Genomic DNA, 12700 nt, shown 5'->3' with positions numbered 1-12700 from the left:
GGTAGCCTTGAAGAATAGGAGACTATCATCAGCAAAAAGTAAGTTGGATATACCCGGGCTTCCTCGTGCTACCTTCAGAGGTGAGATTTCCCCGCTATCCACCTTCTTTTTTAGAAGTGAACTATTGCCTTTTTAGCCTACGCTTGCTGCTTGCAGCATGGATTCGATAGATCTATCGAATCCATGCTTCCCCCGCCCCGAAGCGAGACTCTATCCAGATCTCAAAGAATAACGAGCTAGGCGGCCGGTGGGCAAAGAAAGGGGGCGGGGCGTTTACTTGAAAATGTCAACCGCCTGTTCCAGCAGCGGGGGCCTTGCACGAAAGCAAACCTACGATTAAGTAGTAGTTGCTTTCGCTGATGGGCCCAGTGAGGGGGGCATTGTCCCTCAGTTCTTACCAACCTCAGGTGTGTACATCTAACTTATTATCTTCTTTTTTCATGCAAGCCTGACCTCAGCTGTCCATTTCTTATTCATTCAGGGCGCCCCTAGTGGACTTGGCGGTGCTCCTTTCTCAAACCAGAACAACTCTGAACGTTAGGGAAAATAAGGGAAGACCACCTGAGCGAACCGACCGGTCAATAGTTCAAGTATCAATGAAAGTCTCTATTTCAGTAAAGTAGAAATGACAGCTGTTTAGGTAACAGAAGACAGTGCCTGCTAGAGGTATGATTCCGATCTTTGCGCAAGCAATAATATATGCTATGGCACTTTTTTTTTGCACAGTTCCTCTTTAATGCCAGTTGGTGTGAGGGAGTTCGCTGGGGATGTGAACTGTATAACTAGACTCGCATCATAAGTTTGCCTGCTTTAAAATCCCGCGAAAGTACTACTGGCAGCTCCTATATGAGGTTGATGCCACGAAGATTATCATATCTACATGAAAGGCAAATTCATGGAACTTTTCTTAGGCGAGCGACTAAGACGAGAGCTTTCAATTATGCCGTTTTGGTCAAATCCCAGGGCTCTTTCTGATTTGATTAAATACTTCTATGTTGTATGATAATAGAAAGTCAAGATCGATCCAAAGAAGTCAGTTTGGATCCGTTTGTGAAAGAGTAGAATAAGAAAGATAGTGAATCTTGTTTGAACCATTAATGAAAAATAGAGGTTGGTACAATAGTTAGGAAGTAAAATGGGCTTTTTATTGGGGATAGAGGGACTTGACTTGAACCCTCACGATTTAGAAAGTCGACGGATTTTCCTCTTACTAGAAATTTCATTGTGGTCGGTAACGTTGGTGAATTAACAGAAACGGAAAGAGAGGGATTCGAACCCTCGGTAAACAAAAGCCTCTAGAAATTGAACAGGTAAAGAAATAGTTCAATCACCCCAGAATCATCGAAATCCCCTCGAAATGGAGAGCGGCGCAAGTCTCACACCTGCTTATAGGCGGGGCATCAGTTGTAACAAACAGGGGAGTGTATTTCCCACTCCCCTGTTGGTTAAAGCAGACTCGTATGCTTCGTAGTAAAAACCTTCCTTTACCGCAGGCAAGCTCTCCTCTGTGTGTGGCAAGTCCGTCTGCCACAAATAGGAACAGATAAGGGCTTAAGGGATCTCCCTGTCGTAGTCCTCTGGTCGGTAAGAAGGCTTCCAATAAAGACCCGTTGCATCTGACTGAGAAAGTAACCGATCTAACACATGTCATCACCCACTTGATCCACTTCTATTCGAAGCCTAACTTCCCCATAACCCCTTCCAGGAAGTTCCAATCAACTCTATCATATGCTTTTGCCAGATCCAGTTTATACGCGCAGTGGTTGTCTCTTTGATTTTTACTATGCTGAATTTTGTGGAAGCATTCGAAGGCAATGAGGGCGTTATCCATGATCATCCTCCCCGGGATGAAAGCACTCTGTGTTTTTGATATGAGATCATCAAGGAAAGGGCGTAGACGGTGTACTAGGATTTTGGAAATCACTTTATAAAGGACATTACAGAGACTGATTGGTCTGTAGTCCTTGATGCTTGACGGATTCTTTCCCTTCGGAATCAGCACAATAACATTATTGTTTACACCTTCGGGCATTACTCCATCTTCAAAAAACAATTTCACTCCTCTCGCGACATCTTCCTTCAGAATCAGCCAGTTTCGTTGATAGAACCGCGCTGGAAATCCATCCGGCCCGGGGGCTTTGAGTGGGCCGATTTGGAATAGTGCATATCCTATCTCCTCATCCGTGACTTCCTTCGTGAGGCTTGCATTCATCCGTTCATCCATCTTTGGGGAATCAAATCCAACAGCTCGGTGGGTTCAACCTGCTCATCTTTTTTGTACAGTTCCTTAAAGAAACTATTTATTTCTTGGTGTATCTCCTCTTCCCTCTCCGCCCAGCTACCATCTCCTTTGTGAAGTTTTGTAATCTTATTCTTTTTCCTTCTCCAGGTGGCCCTTCTATGAAAAAACTCAGTGTTCCTATCTCGTTCCCTCAACCAAGTTATTCGAGAGCGTTATCTCCACATCATTTCTTCCCTATAGAGCCATTCATCAATCTCACTTTCTGTTCTTTTTATTTTATCTTTGACCTCTGGTGTAAGCTGCAGTGAGTACAACCCCTTCAATCTATCTCGGAGAGCCCTTACGTTACTCTGTACAGAACTGAATTCTCTGCTCGCCCATTTGCTCAACACATCCTGCATGTTTCTCAGTTTCTTTGTAATATCAGCTAGTGAACATCCCTTTCCACCCCCTGTCCAGGCATCATTGATCACCAACGGCGGGTCTCTTGCTCGTTCCCACATACACTCATACCTGAAGTTTCTTTTGATTGGTAGCCACTCTTTTCTTGCCCCAAAGCGGAGCAGTAGGGGTACGTGATCAGATCTCGATGTGACTAGATGCTCTATCGTAGCTTGTTTAAATAAACTGCTCCAATCTGGGCTCGCTACTCCTCTATCTAGCCGAACCTTCACATTTTTCTGGCCACGTTGTTTGTTATCATAGGTCCATACTGTACCTTTGAAACCCATATCATGCAGATTACAGTCTAACAGCAGCGATCTGAACTCAGCCATACCTTTCTCTGATCTCCTAGCTCTGGATAGATGCTCGCTTTGCCACATAGCCTCGTTAAAATCCCCTATCATTAGCCACGGTTCAGCTGCATTATTTCGGATTCTTCTCAGGAGTTCCCACATATGGTGCCTCTCATGTGTTTTCGGCTCTCCGTACACAAAAGTACCTCTCCATTGAACCCCATTAGGACACAGGCGGATCAACACATCGATGTACCTCGGGCCAACGCCAAGTTCTTTTATTTCAACACTCTCATCATAGAAGAGTGCAATGCTGGCACCCTTACCGGAGCCCGGCTGCATAATACAATGCTTGAGGCCAAGCCTCCACCTCAAATTATTCACTCTATTGTTGCTTTGCCTTGTCTCCGAGATAAAAACTAATTTGGGCTTATGCGTGTGCACTAGATGCACTAGTTCATGAACCGTGCGGGGTTGCCCTAGGCCCCGACAGTTCCAACTTAGGAGTGTCATGGCTCCTGGTGGACACCCTCCTTGGCATCCACCAGTTGACCGAGAGCCCCAAGCTCGGTTGCTTCCTTTCCACCTAGCTTACCCTTGTCATCCTTTCCATTGTTCTTGCTGGCCCACTTGTTCTTCTTGTTCTGGGTAGTGCCCTTTGCAACATCCCCAGCAGCATCAGTTAAGTTTGCTCCTATCGCACGTTCACCTCTTTTTCCCAGAACTGAAACTGTATCCCCTACTGCCATCTTCAGGTTCCTGTCCTGAAACTGCCCCTGGGTCTTCACTCTTCCCTGCATCGGATCCACACTATTCTATTTTGTTCCTCCTCCATCCTTATGCACCATCTCTTTGCCTCCATCTTGCATAAGTGTCCCGTCAGCTCCATTCGCATCCGTTCTCCCAAGACACACCTGCGACCCTGGTTCAAAGCCCGGGGGGTACATAGGACTTTGAGTGATTTGTTCCGTGTTCTCTGCTACCTTGGGTTTGACAGCCTTCCCATCTCCGTTTGTTCCCCCAGCGACCTGGAGTGGAGGCGGTGGACCTTGGGAGAGGCTCATCTATTCTTCTTTGGCCAGATATGCTGCTGGATCATGTATTGGGGTGGTGGGTATAGAGCTCGTCTCGTCTTCATCTGCCGCCTTCGTGCTAGCAGCAGCTGCTTTAGCACCATCCAGACCAGCATAATGTAATACCAGCCCTTGCTCCGCTTGCCTGTTCCTTTCTGCATCCAGCCTGAGTGCGCTGACCGTTGCAATAGCCTCTTGCACTAGCGGGCCGGCCAGCACATCATCCGGTACGGAGTTGTATTTCTCTGTTTCTATCCTTGCTGGTGCTGTCTTTGCCGGTCCGGTGTCTTCTGTCCCAAAGTGCAGAAATCGACGGGCACTACTTGCCTCTGGCACTACAAACCCACCCCTGTGGTTGCTCCTTCTGAACAGGGATGAGCGCATTGCTGCCGGGAACCTCATCTCTTGGAGGTCCTCCGGTAGCTTACAGTCGCGTTGCCCATGTCCAAGGTGACCACAATAACAACAAAACCTAGGCAGTCTCTCATATTTGACATTCAGTACATACACTTTGCCCTTGGCCAGATCATGTGATTCTAGTTCGCTACGGAGGGGTTCATCGACATCATGGTTTATGCGCACCCTCATGTAGTCCCCCCAGATCCTACCTTCCCTATCCGAATCAACCTCCAGAACCTTACCAAGTTTTGCTCCAAGTTCCCGAGTAACATGTTCAAAGAGCATGATTGGGGGGGCGTCGAAGATGCGCACCCAGATCGGCATGTGGGCGACCTCGACGTCACCTGGCCGGGCGCTGCCATCCACCTCCACCATGAGGAAGGCATCACCCTTGTGCGTCCATGGTCCATTGTTGAGGATGAACCGAAGATCGCCCTCCCGCTCGAACTCAAGCAGGAAACGGTTGTTCTTTAGTGAGGTGTAGCTGAGGCGGCCCCTCAGCCCCCACTTGCCTTCGAGCTCGCCGAAAAGTCCCCCGGTGCTGAAGAGCTGCACCGAGAAGAACAGCCCGACTGCGATCCACCTGGAGCGCATGGCCTCTCTCTCCCTAGAGAGGTCCAGTTCCACCACGCTTGGTGCCGGCGCCCCCATGTTCACTGGGAAACTAGGGACCACCACCTGGTTCACCTCTCGAAGGCCAGCGGGGGTGCGATACAGGTCGTCTCGGCCCCTTGATGAGCCATCGCGAAGCAGCGTCCGTGAGCCCAGCTCTTCCTTGCCGCTGGAGTCAACCTCCTCACCAGAGATCATCAGCGCCTTATTTTTGCCCGGATACCGATCCGCCATTGCACAACCGCTCTTTGTGTATATGTCTTTGTGTGGACTAGATGTAAGGTGAGGTGGATTCTCTGCCACATCCGGACTCTTTATACACCCAGATTGATCCTCAGTACTTGGCACAGATCTTCTTGTTGCAGGCAATTTCTGATCTCTTTCCTTTGTTGTATGAGCAATCCCTTTGTCGGTATGATCTGCATCCTTATCTGGAGGATCCCTCTGCTTTGGTCCTTCCCCGCCCTCAATTATACGCTCATGAATTCCGTCCATCAATCTTCCTGACAGATCCTTTCTCATCTGATCTACCTTATTCTTGATTTTCTCCATCGTACTGGGGGAAGGTAATCCCTTGTCCCCGTTAATCATCTGTCTATTGCCGTTGGCTGCCCTCCTTCGCCTTGCGATCCGCTTGACCGCCTCTCTGGTTTTGATCCACTCATCCCTCAACCCTAGTGGATCCTCTCTTCCCCACTGCGTCCTCAATCCTTTTCCTGATCCATCTCCTTCTTTTCAATCAGGATCTCCCGTCGTAATCACCGGATCGCAGGATCCCGCCTCCGGTCGCCTCAAAATCGCCTTGACAGGGGCTCTGCTAATCATGCCCATCTCGATACCTTGCTTGCTTGATATTTTTTTCACACAACTGTTAATTAAGCATATCAAGCTGTGTATTTGGACATTAGCTAGGCAGATACTGGTATAAGTAGGAGGACCAGCTAGCTCCCAGTTCAGTGAGTCCACAGCTGATCGAATCAGGTCAAAAGGACAAAGCACTTGGCATAGGTTTCAGAGATATGCATCTTTTTAACCAAGCACTTTTAGCGAGACAGGGATGGAGACTATTGCAAAACCCGGACAGTCTATGCGCCAGAGTACTTAAGTCTAAGTACTATCCCAACGGAGAACTTGTGGATACGGTCTTTGCCTCAGATGCATCCCCTGCCTGGCGTGGGATCGAATTTGGATTGGAGCTGTTAAAAAAGGGACTGATTTGGCGCGTTGGAAACAGAAGGAAAATACAAATTGTAAGAGACCAGTGGATCCCAAGGAGTTCTGGACTCAAAACTGCCAGCTACATTCGGAGATCAAGGTTAAGATGGGTCAACCAACTGATACTACCAGATTCCAGAGAGTGGAATACAGACCTCATCAGACAAATTTTTCACTCCTTCGATGCAGACGAAATTTGTAAGATTCGGATCCTGACGAGAGAAGTGGAAGATTGTATCGCGTGGCACTATGAAAAGACAGGGGTGTTCACTGTTAAAAGCGCTTACAAACTTGCAGACATGCTGAAAAGAAACGGTACAGAGGGTCCATCAAGCTCAACTAGTGAACCAGGAGATAGAAGTGTTTGGGATGTGATCTGGAAAACGAAGATCCCGGAAAGAATTAAGATATTTGGGTGGAGGGTTGCTACTCAGTCTCTTGCAACCAAACACAACACACACAGAAGAACAATGGTGCCGGAGGATATATGCGACATTTGTGGAACTAAACCAGAAGATGAGTTCCACGTTGTTATCTCATGCACCCGCAGCAAGGCGTTGCGGAATGCCATGAGGTCAGCCTGGGATCTGCCAAAAGAGCAAGACTTTAGTAAAATAGGGAAAGACTGGCTGCAATGTCTGCTCATCCCACTTCCAGATCATGTCAGGAATAGAACGCTAATGATTCTATGGAAAGCTTGGCAACTTAGGAATAATGTTATACATGGAGATGGTAAGGATACAGTGACAGGGGCCATAAGACAGCTGGTAAAGCTGGATGAAGACCTGGATATAGCCGCAAATGGAGATGAGAAGACAGGAGGCAAGGTTAGTCTGTCAGTGTATGCGGAGAGGATATGCAAACCAGCCGTGTCTGGAACAAACCAATGGACACCCCCTCCAAGGCAGTCAGCAAAGCTGAACTCTGATGCAGCATTTTTACCAGAGTTTGCAAGAGCTTGGGGTGGAGCAGTCGCCAGGGATCACAAAGGAACCCCATTCCTATCTGTGGGCTGCCAGCTATATCAGTGTAGGACGGTGGAGGAAGCAGAAGCCTCGGCTGTTCTACTAGGTCTAGATGAAATGAGCAAGCATTTTGATGGGCATCTAATATTAGAGACAGACTGTGCTACTTTAGGGCATGAACTACAAAGAGAAGGAAGGAGCAGAACGCCCTGGTGTGGAGTAATAACAGACATAAAGGAACGGATGAGACACTTTGCCAGCGTGCAGATTAGCATTGTTAAGAGGAATCATAACAAGCTAGCACATGAGATTGCAGCGACGACTAGAGAATATGGAAACCACTTTTTCCTAGCTGAAGTACATGACAATGTTAGACAAAGAATGTTGTCGGAATGTAACACCACCAATGCATGAATGTATGCTTTGGTTCTCAAAAAAGAAGTCCTGAAATCATCACTTGTAACTCCATTCTGGATCCCCTTGCGCATGCCATCATCTCCACGCTTGAACTTGTTCCAATGTTCATCTTTCTTGTCCAAGCTAGGCCCTTCATTTGTAAGCAAGACAAATGTATCCAATTTAGGCAGCATCATATTCTCATGAACATTAGAATCGTTACCAAGAAACGGAAGTACCTGATAATTCAATTGGCGTGCACGAGCTCTAGTAATTGGTCCAGTATGTATAGCAGCAGGGGCTGTGGGTGTAACAATGGCATTGATGTCCTCATCATCCTCCCCTTCTTGAAATGAAGTCGTCCTCGACGAAAGTTCATCATCCTCACCCAAATAAGGCTTCAAATCTGCGATGTTAAAAGTGGGACTAACCCCAAAAACTGCAGGCAACTCAAGTTTATATGCATTATCATTTATTTTCTCTAACACCTTAAAAGGACCATCAGCACGTGGCATTAGCTTTGATTTGCGCAAATTAGGAAATCTATCCTTACGCAAATGTAAACAAATAAGATCTCCAGGTGCAAACACAACATGTTTTCTACCCTTATCTCCAGCAAGTTTATATTTAGCATTCATACGCTCAATGTTTTCCTTAGTTAACTCATGCATTTTTAAAATCAATTCAGCACGTTCTTTATCTTCAAAATTAACCTTCTCTGAAGATGAAAGAGGCAACAAATCAATCGGTGCACGAGGTAGGAAACCATACATAATTTCAAAAGGGCACATCTTAGTAGTAGAATGCAATGAACGATTATAAGAAAATTCAATATGAGGCAAGCATTCTTCCCACATTTTCTTGTTATTCTTCAAAACAGCCCTAAGCATAGTAGACAATGTTCTGTTGACTACTTCAGTTTGTCCATTAGTTTGGGGGTGACAAGTAGTACCAAAAAGCAGCTTAGTCCCCAACTTAGCCCATAAACATCTCCAAAAGTGGCTAAGAAATTTAGTATCACGATCTGAAACGATAGTATTTGGCACACCATGCAAGCAAATAATTTCACGAAAGAACAAATCAGCAACATTAACAGCATCATCGCTTTTATGACATGGTATAAAGTGTGCCATTTTCGAGAACCTATCCACGACAACAAATATGCTATCTCTCCCCTTCTTTGTTCGAGGTAAACCTAAAATAAAGTCCATAGATATATCCTCCCAAGGAACACTAGGTACATGAAAAGGCATATATAAACCATGAGGATTGAGTCGTGACTTAGCTTTTTGACATGTAGTGCAGCGAGCAACAAAACGCTCAACATCCCGTCTCATCTTTGGCCAAAAGAAATGTGTAGAAAGTATATCCTCTGTCTTCTTGACGCCAAAGTGTCCCATTAATCCTCCTCCATGCGCCTCCTGCAACAATAAAAGACGAATAGAGCTAGCTGGAATGCATAGCTTGTTCGCACGAAGCACAAATCCATCGTTAAGAACGAACTTGTTCCAAGTTCTCCCTTCCTTACAATTCTGCAATACATCTTTAAATTCAGCATCATGCACATATTGATCTTTGATGGTCTCCAAACCAAATATTTTAAAGTCAAGTTGTGAAAGCATAGTATAACGATGAGACAATGCATCAGCAACAACATTTTCTTTACCATTCTTGTGTTTACTGACATAAGGAAAAGTCTCAATGAATTCAACCCATTTAGCATGTCTACGGTTCAGTTTTGCTTGACTTTTAATGTGTTTCAAAGATTCATGATCAGAATGTATAACAAATTCCTTGGGTCATAAATAATGTTGCCATGTTTCTAAGGTCTGAACAAGAGCATATAATTCTTTGTCATAGTAGAATAGTTCAGACTAGGCCCACTCAATTTTTTAGAAAAGTATGCAACAGGTTTTCCATCTTGTAATAACACACCTCCTAATCCAATTCCACTAGCATCACATTCAAGCTCAAAAGTCTCATTAAAATCAGGAAGTTGGAGTAAAGGAGCATGTGTCAAATTATCTTTCAATACCGTGAAGGCTTCTTCCTGTGCGGTACCCCAAACAAAAGGCACATCCTTCTTTGTAAGCTCGTTGAGAGGTGCAGCAATGGTGCTGAAATCTCTCACAAAACGCCTATAGAAACCGGCGAGGCCAAGGAAACTCCTCACTTGTGTGACCATTTTGGGCTGCGGCCAACTCTCAATAGCTTCAATCTTGGCTTTATCAACTTCAATTCCTTGTGGAGTAACAACATAGCCAAGAAAAGATACTCGGTCGGTGCAAAAGGTGCACTTTCCAAGGTTACCAAACAAACGTGCATCACGTAGAGCAATAAAAACAACACGTAAATGTTCCAAATGTTCCTCCAAAGATTTGCTATAAATCAATATGTCATCAAAGTAAACTACCACAAATCGTCCGATGAAAGCACGTAAAACTTCGTTCATTAACCTCATGAAAGTACTAGGTGCATTAGTTAACCCAAAATGCATGACTAACCACTCATATAATCCAAACTTAGTTTTAAATGCTGTTTTCCATTCATCTCCCAATTTCATACGAATTTGATGGTATCCACTACGCAAATCAACTTTGGAGAATATTGTAGAGCCACTCAATTCATCAAGCATATCATCTAGCCTACGAATAGGATGACGATAACGAATAGTAATATTATTAATGCCTCTACAATCAATGCACATACATGACGTACCATCCTTTTTCGGCACTAAAATGATAGGAACAGCACAAGGACTAAGGGATTCACGTATATAACCTTTGTCGAGCAGTTCTTGTACTTGACGCATAATCTCCTTCGTCTCCTCTGGATTGGTACGGTATGGTGTACAGTTGGGTGGTGTCCATGATGAAGTGGAAGTAGAGGATGTACGTGGTGTCCATGATGAAGATCGACCTGCAGAAAAGTTAGTTCGCGCCAATGCCTGTCGATCCTGCACTTCACGTTCAGCTTTACAAGCAAGATGAAATAAACGAGTGATATTAGTATACTCCTTATACTCTAGAATGGTATGAATCTCTCTATTCAATCCATCCATAAAACGTGCAAGCATAACTTCATTCTCCTCAACAATACCACATCTAATCATGCCAGTTTGTAATTCCTGATAATATTCTTCTACAGAATTTTTTCTTGTCTTAAACGCTGCAATTTTTGAAGTAATTCACGTTGATAATATGGTGGAACCCAATGAGTACACATAGCAGTTTGCAAAGCAGCCCAAGTAGTTGGAATAGGATATAATCTACAATGTTCGGACCACCAAACACATGCAAAGCTAGTGAAAGCACAAACAGCAGCAGGAACACGTCTCTCCTCAGGATATTGTAAACATGTAAATCATTGTTCAGTTTCTAACTCCCAAGTAAGATATATATCAGGAACATATCTACCCTCAAATGGTGAAATATTCAATTTTAGTTTAGGAAGATGGTCATGTACCTCAGGTGGTAGTGCAGCCCTACCGTTGCGATGATATGCATGAGGACGACCTGGTGGTGGTGGTGCTGGTGGTTGCACGTAGTTCTGATTTTGGTCAACCCCATCCTCGTAATGGTCCTCCACCTCTGCAGTAGCAGCAGGAGCGACAAAAGCATCAACAACGGCACCAGAATTTTGCCCAGGGTCAATGGGAACATGCTGTGTTCATCCCACTTGATTTGGAAAGCGACTGGTATAGGGTGGAACCCTAAGTGGAGATCTTTCACGAATTGGAGGGGGAATCCCCAAGAACAAGATGAACACAAGAGGGAAAACACTCAATTGACTAGATCCAATCACACATATGCTAGATCCAATCACACAAAGAGAGATACAATGATTCAAAGACAACAAAGGAAAGATACAAGGTGCTAGTTCATCCCAATCCTATGAGGAATGAGGTCTTGGTGATCCTATGATGGGGATCTATCCACTAGGGATCTTCTTCCTTAGGAGGTCTTGAGGTTGGTCACTCCAAGAGGAGGTCTTGATCTCCTAGTGGAGTGGATCCATGGAGCAAAGCTCTCATATGTCTATCATATCCTTTGCTAACCCTACCAAATGGTCTAGGTACAGAATATATAGGTAGGTGGAGGGAGGGGACGAAGTGGAGGCCCAACAGCAGCTCACAGCCGTCCATCCTGATGGGCCCGTGCGCACGGGGTAAGTTGGGCCCGTGCGCACGGGGGTCCCGTGGGCACGGTACAGGCCCGTGCGCACGGGGTGCTCCAGCGCCAGCTCTCTGTGTAGCCCGTGCGCACGGGGTCGCCTGTGAGGTGCAGAGTTGGTCTTGTTGCACTCCTTCTTCCTCCTTGTGGCCTTGGGGTCCTTCTCCTTGGTCTCCGGGATGCTCCCCAACTGCTTGGTGGCGGTCGTCCTCGTACCTAGTGATGCACAATGATCCAAGGTGAGGTAGCGACCAAGTCCAATAGATATTCATGTAAAAGTCCGGCAGGTCCGCTTGGAGCTTGATGTGCTATGAAGGTGTACATGGTGATGTCCGTAGGATGCTTCGCATCATCCCTCCCCCCCTGGGAGAGATCCGACCTCGGATCGTGATCCTCATCACCATGGAAACGGTTGTCGTCGACGGACTTGAAGGTGGACGGAGTTGAAGACATGGCGCAATCCAAGTACTCCAAGGTGTCTCCGTAGTGGTAGACATGCAAAAAGAGCAAACACAAGCGACACTCAGAAATACAATGGTTAGCGCACACAAGGTGTCCATCATGTAAGAATGAGTCCGTGCGCCAAGAGTGAGCATGACTAGGTGCATGAAGCTTATCCAAAAGATATGGAATGGTATGCAAAGCATTCATGGGAGCAAAAACATTCATTATGCACACAAATGTGTTGTGAATATGATCAATGCAACCACGATGCAAAATGATGTCATAGTGAGATGGTTTATCAATAGCATGAATATGGTAATGTATTCTCAATATGGAGAAATTATCATGCAATTGATAGTAGGCAAGATGATCATGATGTGTGAATATTCCATCAAGAAAGATCACAACAAATTTGCTAAGGAAATGCACAAGCTCATATATCATG

The 12700-nt window shown here is 45.5% G+C and overlaps 2 protein-coding genes across 2 annotated transcripts; one reads left to right on the top strand and one right to left on the bottom strand.

Moving 5' to 3' along the window:
• Positions 1-4043: 4043 nt before the first annotated feature.
• LOC147964983 (uncharacterized) lies at positions 4044-5615 on the bottom strand. The gene has a single exon (XM_087530234.1). The coding sequence runs from the start codon at positions 5613-5615 to the stop codon at positions 4044-4046; it is 1572 nt and encodes a 523-aa protein (XP_087386360.1).
• Positions 5616-6748: 1133 nt separating this feature from the next.
• On the top strand, positions 6749-7657 carry LOC147964982 (uncharacterized). Its single transcript, XM_087530233.1, has one exon. The coding sequence runs from the start codon at positions 6749-6751 to the stop codon at positions 7655-7657; it is 909 nt and encodes a 302-aa protein (XP_087386359.1).
• Positions 7658-12700: the final 5043 nt, after the last annotated feature.

This window comes from Triticum urartu, chromosome 6A, assembly GCF_056163025.1.
Source record: "Triticum urartu cultivar PI428250 chromosome 6A, HENAU_Tu73, whole genome shotgun sequence".
Classification (NCBI taxonomy): Eukaryota; Viridiplantae; Streptophyta; class Magnoliopsida; order Poales; family Poaceae; genus Triticum; species Triticum urartu.
This window is presented reverse-complemented; position numbering and strand designations above follow the sequence as displayed.